Raw genomic sequence first — 12,607 nt, forward strand, 5'->3', positions numbered from 1 at the left:
AGATATGATCCTATTTAATCTATCTAAGGTTGTACCTATATTAAGTACCTGCTATCATATCAGAACAGCATAATATAGTACTACAACTGACTGTGATGAATGTCTTTATTCATAGACCGTTTCTCACGGGTTCCTTGGTCGTAACACATCCATATTAGCATTCTGTAGAGATGGCTAGGACGGACTGCCAATATTTACACGACAAATATTTATGGAACAAACATGTAACATTTTTATAATGCGTGTTCGACGTTTTTAGTGTGTTTATAGCACCAATTAAACCGTGTTGAATTAATTGCTATGACGGACACCATCATTGGTTTGACATAAAGGAGGCATTTACGAGAGGCGGCTTACAACACGGAAAGTCAGACAAAAAGACAATGAAAGTCTACTAAGTATTGTTTACATATACACAGCGTTACTGTTACCTGTAAAGGGAACGATTTAAAAGAGAAAAAGATCTTCAAAATGGAATATCTTCATTGACTTCACCATGAGTGATATGCAATGTTGCCAAGGAAAACAAATTCCTATGTCCATGTCATACTGATTTACGAAAAAAAAAAATGAAAAGATGTCAATGAAAAAAACAAGTATGTTTAAAATGAAAGAATTATCTTCGTTGAAAAATTAAGAGAAAAGCAAACTTGTACAAGTTGGAACGACAATATGTTACTGTATAATTTCTAAGATGTAATTATTGAGTTCATTAAGTGTTACTGTTTAATTCGTAAGATGTTACTGTTTAATTCGTAAGATGTTACTGTTTAATTCTTGAGGTGTTACTTTTGGTGTGTAAGACGTTACTGTTTAAATAGTTTGTGACAGTTCGTGAGATGTTAGGTACAGTACAGTTTGTGACAGTTCGTGAGATGTTAGGTACAGTATAGTTTGTAACAGTTCGTGAGGTGTTAGGTACAGTATAGTTTGTAACAGTTCGTGAGGTGTTAGGTTCAGTATAGTTTGTGACAGTTCGTGAGGTGTTAGGTTCAGTATAGTTTGTAAGTTCGTGAGGTGTTAGGTTCAGTATAGTTTGTGACAGTTCGTGAGGTGTTAGGTTCAGTATAGTTTGTAAGTTCGTGAGGTGTTAGGTTCAGTATAGTTTGTAACAGTTCGTGAGGTGTTAGGTACACAGTTCGTGAGATGTTAGGTACAGTATAGTTTGTGACAGTTCGTGAGGTGTTAGGTTCAGTATAGTTTGTAACAGTTCGTGAGGTGTTAGGTACAGTATAGTTTGTGACAGTTCGTGAGGTGTTAGGTTCAGTATAGTTTGTAACAGTTCGTGAGATGTTAGGTACAGTATAGTTTGTAACAGTTCGTGAGGTGTTATGTACAGCATAGTTTGTAACAGTTCGTGAGGTGTTAGGTACAGTATAGTTTGTAACAGTTCGTGAGGTGTTAGGTTCAGTATAGTTTGTGACAGTTCGTGAGGTGTTAGGTACAGTATAGTTTGTAACAGTTCGTGAGGTGTTAGGTACAGTACAGTTTGTGACAGTTCGTGAGGTGTTAGGTACACAGTTCGTGAGGTGTTAGGTACAGCATAGTTTGTAACAGTTCGTGAGGTGTTAGGTTCAGTATAGTTTGTGACAGTTCGTGAGGTGTTAGGCACAGTATAGATTGTGACAGTGCCTGAGGTATCGTTTGGTAGTTTATGAGATGACAACCTCCTGGATGTAAGACGATTCCCCGCAGTTTAGTTCAGTGACAAGAACGCACATTCTCAACCTGTCAGTGGCTTGGTTTTTGCCTATTGATTAGGTCTCTTTCGATTATCACCGACAGGCAGGCATGACGGATTAGACCTGATCGGACCTACACCGTGTATGATGCATGGCTCCGCGATGTAGTCGGAGCTTCTACGGCTGATTGTGATCGGGAGGAGAAAATAGATCAACATCCAACTGTGGAACCGTGTAAGTCTTCCATCATTTGGGGTCGGACCCGGGATGTGACAGGCCCCCGACTGTTTCAGTTCAAAAGTTCACGGTGTTTGGTGGAAAGACTTATTGAATGGTGACCAATGCCTTTCATTTCAGGGGCGGGACTGAACACAACACAAGAATAAAAAGACACAAACATCTATTTTTCTTCTGTTGTATTTTTTTCTCTTTGAATCTTGCGTATGCGTGACGAGAGTTTTACGAGCAATATCTATTTATTTTCCCATGCGGTCAGCCACCTACATTGGCTCTTACTGTAAATGTAACACCTTGACCCTACCTACAGCAGCCCATCGCTCCTCATACCTTTCGTCATCGAATGTAATAACACATTGGGCAAGTAACAAATATGCTGAAAGTTTCTGTAATATCACGTGTTGAGTAACACTGATGCTGCAGTTTCGTGTTCGCTTCCGTGAAGAATCAAGACCAGGTGAGGTAATAAGTCCAGTGAAATTGCCGCCATCTATCAGAGACGACACACAAGCCCAGCCACTTTGTACATAAAACACTCCGGATAGCAATGCAAAGCATGCAACCATTGCAACACGTGAGCTCTAATCATTGAAAGATGTCTATCAATGGACCGTGTGGCCACATCACTAAGAATAAAAATGAGCTTAACTACCTTATACAAAACTCCTTTCACTTTCATGCCCAGTTTGGAATTTTGTTTTCTGGTGTTAGATCACTACAGAATGAATATGCATGTGGCGGTGAGCACGCAACTTTGATATCTTAGAGCGCTTAAGAGTGGGATAATGGTCAGCCAACACTAAAGGAAGGTATGTGTGTATCAGAAAGGATCAAATGTTTAAATGTCATGAAATAATTTGTTTTCGAAAAGCAAAAATTACAACATAAAATTTTCTTGCTAAGATAAAGCTGATATTTTTTTAATTTTTAATTCAATCAAGAAAGTTTCAATCCGGAGCTCCATATTCTTCCCCACGTTAAGACCTCAAGCGCTCTGTTACGGAAACATACACGGATCGCACATAAAGTAAAATGTTCAAGATAGTGAAATATTTTCAATGGTTGATGCACACATATATGGAACGAATAACTTTCTATAGATACATACACAGATCGAATAATTTTCCATGGAGACATATCAAGATCGAATAACTTTCCATGGAGACATACCTAGATCGAATAACTTTCTAAGATACATACACAGATCGAATAATTTTCCGTGGAGACATACCAAGATCGAATAACTTTCTAAGATACATACACAGATCGAATAACTTTCCATGGAGACATACCTAGATCGAATAACTTTCTAAGATACATACACAGATCGAATAATTTTCCATGGAGACATACCAAGATCGAATAAATTTCCATGGAGACATACCAAGATCGAATAATTTTCCATGGAGACATACCAAGATCGAATGACTTTCCATGGAGACATACCAAGATCGAATAACTTCCAATGGAGACATGATCACAACGAATAACTTTCCACAGAGACGTGATCAGAACGAATAACTTTCCACAGAGACGTGATCACAACGAATAACTTTCCACAGAGACGTGATCACAACGAATAACTTTCCACAGAGACGTGATCAGAACGAATAACTTTCCACAGAGACGTGATCAGAACGAATAACTTTCCACAGAGACGTGATCAGAACGAATGATCATTGAAATATTAACGGAGCGAATAACATTTCATATTATCCTAATTTATACGAAATCAATTAATTCCCATAGAGATAAACATGGAATGAAAAAAAACTTTCGATACATATACGGAGCGGAAAGTGCATAGCACGGTCAACTTTTCATTTTACAATTTGATATCCAGTTTGCTTCGTTTTCATAATTCGTGATGTACGTACGGATCTCTTTAATGCAACCATTTTACAGTCTGTGTTGTTATATCCATCAAACTAATAAACATTCAAAATAACCATAATAATATTCATTAAACGATGTTTACGCAAAAAAAAATTACAACAATGAAGACGGCTTTTCCCATTAATACGTGTCTTGCATGTCTCTCTGTCATATTCCTATAAATGCATGTGCTGCTGACAATTTTCCAGTGTTGTTAAGACAATTAAGGTCACCACACACTTTTGTAGAACCAAATACATCTCACAATGAAACCATCGTCATAGTGACGTCACAGTGACGTCACCTAACTCGTGTAATGTCATGCACAATGAAGAGTGGTAGAATAGTTCTATTTGTCTGGGACATGTCAAGGTTTGCTGAGAGTTAGGCATTGAAGTAACTAATCCGAGCTACTGGCATCCTGTCAGACTACATTCTCATGCAACTGAAACTCAGTCATAGAATCTGTAGATCAAAAATAATCCTAATCATACGGAGGCACACTTAGTGATGAGAAAGAGCGACATTAGATAAATGGTCAACATGATTATCAATTTTACTTACTAAGTTTTTATTACCAGGATGTGTTAGCAATTACCATCAACAGTGATGTTAATTTAATATGTCTTTTTTTAAATATACACATGTATTGAAATAATTCAGTTTAATATAAGTGAACAGCACGCCCAACACTATTTTAGGCTGTCATCAGACCGTGTAACTGCCGATAACATTATGTTGGAAAGAATCACGTGCAAATACACTTGAGGTCATGCACGTGCATTGCTTTGATATTGCACTTATCAGATGATCGCGTGATATAGGACAAGTAAAGTTAGTTATACGGACAGAGCTGTGTTGGCACTCTGGTTTTAATGTTTGTATAATCCCGTAGCTATCTACACTTAGTTGTATGTATTTATATCTTACTGGAACGTTTCATCTTATCACCATACAGAATTTAGTCTCCCTGTAAACACAGAAAACAAAACGGGAGAATTTTTGTCATCTGTTTTTTATGGGTTTCTATTTTCATCTTTCCCCGGAAAATACACATGAGTGGAGCTGATCTACAATTCTAATAGACTAAAAAAAGCCGAGCTAGAGTTTTGCTATTTCACAAAGTTACACACAGAAATGACACCGAAATATCATGTGTCAGTAAATTCCTAAAGGGAATAATTAATTTTACTACTCTAGCCATAATCCAAGAGAATACTCGAAGGAGTTAAAGTTACGCACGCGCGGTGTTTTGGTATAACAATCAGCAGCTAGCAGAACAATAGAGCGAACACAATCTTCCTAATTGCTTAATTCTAGCCCGACTAAATAACTTTAACAATATTCTATTCCGCGGCTCAGACAATGGAAACAATCACCAGAAATTGCATCATGAATCACTCCGAACTAAACAATCCATTTACCAAAGACAAATACAGACTCTGAACGGTTAGGTCGTGCGTGACGAAACATTAAGGTATCGAAAAAGAGATAACGGGACTGGACGACAGGAAATGGAGTGGTCACTATATACCTAGATTTCCTTAAAGTATTTAAAACAGTCCTTCATCAAAGACGGTTATAACAACTACAAGTTTACGGTGTGAAAAGAACATCACAAAATGGACGTTCTAAAACAAATAGTGAATTTTTAAGTTAAGCTGATAAGACCAGTTTTGCATATTGCTGACATAGCATTGTGCACCACTTTGTTAAGTACAGTCGGGGTGTGTTATAAACACAATGCTGATACTCATCAAAATTCCGCGTGTTTTAGTTCGTTAGCACTGCATAACCTCACTTATATCCTTATATCACTATTACATGTGTCGACATAATGTTGTACCTGTACCGACATACTTATCTCGGGGATCTATCACAATACCAATACCTGTTCCTGGGCACGCCAATTATCACACCGATCCATCAATGAATGACGTGTTACTGTTGCTGTCTTGAACATGTTTTTTTAGTACAGACACGGTTATACCTGGTTTATTTAGTACTGACACTGTTATACATGGTTTATTTAGTACTGTAACTGTTATACATGGTTTATTTACTACTGTAACTGTTATACATGGTTTATTTAGTACTGTAACTGTTATACATGGTTTATTTAGTACTGACACTGTTATACATGGTTTATTTAGTACTGTAACTGTTATACATGGTTTATTTACTACTGACACTGTTATACATGGTTTATTTAGTACTGTAACTGTTATACATGGTTTATTTAGTACTGTAACTGTTATACATGGTTTATTTAGTACTGTAACTGTTATACATGGTTTATTTAGTACTGTAACTGTTATACATGGTTTATTTAGTACTGTAACTGTTATACATGGTTTATTTAGTACTGTAACTGTTATACATGGTTTATTTAGTACTGTAACTGTTATACATGGTTTATTTAGTATTGTAACTGTTATACATGGTTTATTTAGTACTGTAACTGTTATACATGGTTTATTTAGTACTGACACTGTTATACATGGTTTATTTAGTACTGTAACTGTTATACATGGTTTATTTAGTACTGTAACTGTTATACATGGTTTATTTAGTACTGTAACTGTTATACATGGTTTATTTAGTACTGTAACTGTTATACATGGTTTATTTAGTACTGTAACTGTTATACATGGTTTATTTAGTACTGTAACTGTTATACATGGTTTATTTAGTATTGTAACTGTTATACATGGTTTATTTAGTACTGTAACTGTTATACATGGTTTATTTAGTACTGTAACTGTTATACATGGTTTATTTAGTATTGTAACTGTTATACATGGTTTATTTAGTACTGTAACTGTTATACACAGTTTAATTAGTACTGACACTGTTATACATGGTTTATTTAGTACTGACACTGTTATACATGGTTTATTTAGTACTGTAACTGTTATACACAATTTATTTAGTATTGTAACTGTTATACACAGTTTATTTAGTACTGACACTGTTATACATGGTTTATTTACTACTGTAACTGTTATACATGGTTTATTTAGTACTGTAACTGTTATAAACAGTTTATTTAGTACAGACACTGTTATACATGGTTTATTTAGTACTGACACTGTTATACATGGTTTATTTAGTACTGACACTGTTATACATGGTTTATTTAGTACTGACACTGTTATACATGGTTTATTTAGTACTGTAACTGTTATACATAGTTTATTTAGTACTGTAACTGTTATACATGGTTTATTTAGTACTGACACTGTTATACATAGTTTATTTAGTACTGTAACTGTTATACATGGTTTATTTAGTACTGTAACTGTTATACATAGTTTATTTAGTACTGTAACTGTTATACATGGTTTATTTAGTACTGTAACTGTTATACATAGTTTATTTAGTACTGTAACTGTTATACATGGTTTATTTAGTACTGACACTGTTATACATGGTTTATTTAGTACTAACACTGTTATACATAGTTTATTTAGTACTGACACTGTTATACATGGTTTATTTAGTACTGACACTGTTATACATGGTTTATTTAGTACAGACACTGTTATACATGGTTTATTTAGTAATGTAACTGTTATACATAGTTTATTTAGTACAGACACTGTTATACATGGTTTATTTAGTACTGTAACTGTTATACATGGTTTATTTAGTACTGTAACTGTTATACATGGTTTATTTAGTACTGTAACTGTTATACATGGTTTATTTAGTACTGTAACTGTTATACATGGTTTATTTAGTACTGTAACTGTTATACATAGTTTATTTAGTACAGACACTGTTATACATGGTTTATTTAGTACTGTAACTGTTATACATGGTTTATTTACTACTGTAACTGTTATACATGGTTTATTTAGTACTGTAACTGTTATACATGGTTTATTTAGTACTGTAACTGTTATACATAGTTTATTTAGTACTGACACTGTTATACATGGTTTATTTAGTACTGACACTGTTATACATGGTTTATTTAGTACTGTAACTGTTATACATGGTTTATTTAGTACTGTAACTGTTATACATGGTTTATTTAGTACTGTAACTGTTATACATGGTTTATTTAGTACAGACACGGTTATACATGGTTTATTTAGTACTGACACTGTTATACATGGTTTATTTAGTACTGACACTGTTATACATGGTTTATTTAGTACTGACACTGTTATACATGGTTTATTTAGTACTGACACTGTTATACATGGTTTATTTAGTACAGACACGGTTATACCTGGTTTATTAATACTGTAACTGTTATACATAGTTTATTTAGTACAGACACGGTTATACATGGTTTATTTAGTACTGACACTGTTATACATGGTTTATTTAGTACTGACACTGTTATACATGGTTTATTTAGTACTGACACTGTTATACATGGTTTATTTAGTACTGTAACTGTTATACATAGTTTATTTAGTACTGTAACTGTTATACATAGTTTATTTAGTACTGACACTGTTATACATGGTTTATTTAGTACAGACACTGTTATACATGGTTTATTTAGTACTGACACTGTTATACATGGTTTATTTAGTACTGTAACTGTTATACATTGTTTATTTAGTACTGACACTGTTATACATGGTTTATTTAGTACTGACACTGTTATACATGGTTTATTTAGTACTGTAACTGTTATACATGGTTTATTTACTACTGTAACTGTTATACATGGTTTATTTACTACTGTAACTGTTATACATGGTTTATTTACTACTGTAACTGTTATACATGGTTTATTTAGTACTGTAACTGTTATACATGGTTTATTTAGTACTGACACTGTTATACATGGTTTATTTAGTACAGACACGGTTATACCTGGTTTATTTAGTACTGACACTGTTATACATGGTTTATTCAGAAATGACACATTTGTTATTGACTATTATTTGATTGTTTGTGTAGTACAGAAACAAGTGAGTGGTTTACGTGTATATTTCTTATTGTTAAGGCTGTTTCCCTTCGTTCACATTATCAATGTTCCGTAGCTACAAAATCAGATTACTTCCGTACGTACATGGTATATTGTACTTTAAGTTATTTATAGAACTGACATAGTAACACATTTATTTGACTTGAGTGAACTCGCGGGTTCTGATCTATATCTGTGTTATGTTTTAGCATATATACTGAGTTTTATATATACATGTATGCCCTACCAGTGTCATTGCAGTGTGGAGAAAATCTACAATTCAGCTTAACCTCGTGTTCGTTTTTTACCTGTGGAGAATGTATGGGGTCGCAATGTTACTAAGACATATGTTTATTAAGTACCTTCCAATAACCACAAGCACTCTGTCTTCTATCTGTGGTTTAACATGTAAACAAACGAGGTATGTACAGCTTACTATAAAATCCGTGTTTACACGTTCCGGTGATTGCCATTAATTCCTGTCCGGATGGTCTCGCGCTAAAGCCTCCGGGCCCGTAATGACGTACCGGATTGTGTTTAGTGATTACGTTACAAAGACCGACATTTTAATTCAGTATCCTAACCTTACCTTGTAAGCATCCGGAATGTTTTGTGGCTCTCCCGTTTTCGCCACATATCCTATTATTCCCGTTCCCCATGCTATTCGGATACTCTCTCGATTTTCCGACACTTCTTCTAACGGTGTTTCGGCGTTAACGTCAAATAGTTTGGACACAAGATGTTTCTCCTCCGTACCACTACCATGCACGAGGAAGAGGGAGCACCTGTCAGCGTCCAGGAGTATACACACATTTTGGAGTATTTTATGACACAAACTTGTGACGTCCAGGTCGTTACATATGTCAATCACCAATTCGTACATGAGTTCCTTCTCGTCTAGCGCCTTAAGTTCGCTTCGCGAGCGACGTTGGCATTTGTTGTTGGTACTGCTTTGACTGGACGGGACAGATGAAGGACCCAGAAAAGTGGGCAACCCATCAACTGTTGATACTATAGGGTCCAGAGTATCCCCTTTATCGAATTCTTGAGCAGATATTTTCCTAACCGGTGTATTCGTTCCAGAGTTGTTTCTTGAGTTCGAATCACTAGAATTATCCGACTGGACGTGGAGGCCGGTACTGTGGTTAAAGGCATGCGCCAGAAGCCAACCGTCTACCATGCTCTTTTTTGCTTTCCGGGCAAAATAGTCGTGGACGAATTCCGGATGGTCGTCCATCCAACGCTCCATCCTGGAATATTCCTCCGACTGTTCCGGAGACTGTCTGTCACCACAGCTCGGCTCGACCGACATCTTCCTGAAACCACCTTTGGTTTTTCCTTTTGTCCGTCTAGACCTACATGTGGACGACGATGAACATGGGAACAGTTTGGAGGAGAAACTTTGGCGGAGCGAATCCAGTTTGATGTTTCCGATAGGAAGCTTAGGTAAGAAGTGTTACTGGAGAACACGGGAGCTCTCAGCTGACAAACTTCCCAGCCCAGGCTTGAATGCATACACGTACGGATCCATAAACTAGTAGGTAAATATTTGACCCGTTCTGGCGACACAGCACACTGAGATCGTATGGCACGGTAGGATGACTGGGATTAAAGCGCTATCCCGGTATCTGACGGAGCGCCGGTATCGTGATGTCCAATAGTTCCGCGCGTTTCGGTATTGACCCGACTCCGTACTACAGCGTCAATCACATGGTTGTGTTTACAACTAGGCCAGGGTTTCCTGGGTACGGTTTTGTCTATTGTAATACCATCCGTACACGATCGAACGCACTAACACACACTGTTGTAGCCATATTATACACTATGTAGGTAAAGCCAAAGAAAGTCGGCTAACCTACAAACGTAAACCGATTCACAAAACTTGGTTACGTCCTACCCCCTCTCTACTGTTCAATATAGGCGTACCTGAGGCCTTGTATTTTCTGTATTCAGCCTTGTGATTGGTTTGGAGTTCCACTATCGTCATAAGGGTCAAGGGTCACTTCGTGGGAGATCAAAATACTTCAGTGTTTCTACAAATTCTTCTTGTCGGGCCGGGTCTCTCCAGTCTCCGCATGACGAACTCAAGAGTTAACAGTGCTAGATAATCTTATCCACCACGACTGCTTGAGCAATTGAAGGTTTTTATATTACGGACAATTTCCTCTATCGAAACATTTTCTCAGACTCCTTAGACGCATCTATTTAATATTCACCACGTATACGTCAACACAAGCACGTGGCCGCGTGGCCTTTGTATGTGTGCTGTACAACACCGACTGTGCAGCGCATATGATTATATGTATTATACCAGCTGATGATCATCCTACGGGATACACGATATAATACACATGTTGACGATTCCGACATGGTTGACTGGACTGGATATCGTTCAATAATTCCACAGTATTGTTCTTTAGGTAGTACCGATTCTATAATTACGATAACATCTCAGTTATCGTGTGGAATCAATTGACTGGTAGGTGTTATTCCCGTATGTTTAAAGTAGTCTGTGTTGATCTCTGAAATATACGCTTTAAAAATCGTCGACTATTTCTACTGAGTACTTTAACTGCAAATCTACTAACTGACTGTTTATACGCTGACAGACTGTATATCTACAGACATAGTCTGTATATTTACTGACACAGACTGTATATCTACTGACAGAGACTATATATCTACTGCCACAGACTATATATCTACTGTCACAGAATGTATATCTACTGACACAGACTATATATCTACTGCCACAGACTATATATCTACCGACACAGACTGTATATTTACTGACACAGACTGTATATCTACTGACAGAGACTATATATCTACTGACACAGACTGTATATCTACTGTCACAGACTGTATATCTGCTGAAACAGACTGTATATCTACTGACACAGACTATATATCTACTGACACAGACTGTATGTCTACTGACACAGACTGTATATCTACTGACACAGACTATATATCTACTGACACAGACTGTATAACTACTGATACAGATTATATATCTACTGACACAGACTTTATATCTACTGACACAGACTATATATCTACTGACACAGACTTTATATCAACTGACACCGACTGTATATCTACTGACACATACTATGTATCTACTGACACAGACTGAATATCTACTGTCACATATTATATATCTACTGACACAGACCGTATATCTACTGACACTGACCGTCTACTAAAGCACACTGTTTATCTTTTCTATATTTGTAGACAAAGAATGCAGATCTACGGATACTGATCATTTTTTCCATAATTAATGTTTATCAAAACAGGTACCGGGCTTTTTCTGTTTGTACATAAATCACTCTCGAATTGACATAGAATAATAGAGTTCGGGATACGTGGTAAGCGTATACCAATCGCTGCTATGTCGAAATCATGTATAAGTACAATCCAGGATACTTGCTGCCTGTATACCAGTCACTGTTATGTCGAAATCGTGTATTAGTACAGTCAGAGATACTTGTTGCGTGTATACCAGTCACTGTTATGTCGAAATCGTGTATTAGTACAATATGTGATACGTGTATACCAGTCACTGTTATGTCGAAATCGTGTATTAGTACAATATGTGATACGTGTATACCAGTCACTGTAATGTCGAAATCATGTATTATTACAATGTGAGATACTTGCTGCATGTATACCAGTCACTGGTATGTCGAAATCGTGTATTAGTACAATATGTGATACGTGTATACCAGTCACTGTTATGTCGAAATCGTGTATTAGTACAATCTGAGATACGTGTATACCAGTCACTGTAATGTCGAAATCATGTATTATTACAATGTGAGATACGTGTATACCAGTCACTGGTATGTCGAAATCGTGTATTAGTACAATCTGA

The 12,607-nt window shown here is 36.3% G+C and overlaps 1 protein-coding gene across 2 annotated transcripts in view; it reads right to left on the reverse strand.

The window, feature by feature from the left end:
- The window catches only part of LOC132543859 (dual 3',5'-cyclic-AMP and -GMP phosphodiesterase 11-like), a 90,909-nt gene extending 80,039 nt beyond the window's left edge, over nt 1-10,870 (reverse strand). For both annotated transcript variants that reach the window (XM_060207376.1, XM_060207375.1), the window contains exon 1: nt 9,317-10,870. In XM_060207376.1, coding sequence (XP_060063359.1) covers nt 9,317-10,039 — 723 coding nt within the window. In that variant the 5' untranslated portion in view covers nt 10,040-10,870. The remainder of the gene's footprint in view (nt 1-9,316) is intronic.
- Between the last annotated feature and the right edge of the window lie 1,737 nt (nt 10,871-12,607).

The sequence above is a fragment of the Ylistrum balloti genome, unplaced genomic scaffold (assembly GCF_031769215.1).
Source record: "Ylistrum balloti isolate Yb309-2 unplaced genomic scaffold, AGI_CSIRO_Ybal_v1 Utg369772, whole genome shotgun sequence".
Taxonomy (NCBI): domain Eukaryota; kingdom Metazoa; phylum Mollusca; class Bivalvia; order Pectinida; family Pectinidae; genus Ylistrum; species Ylistrum balloti.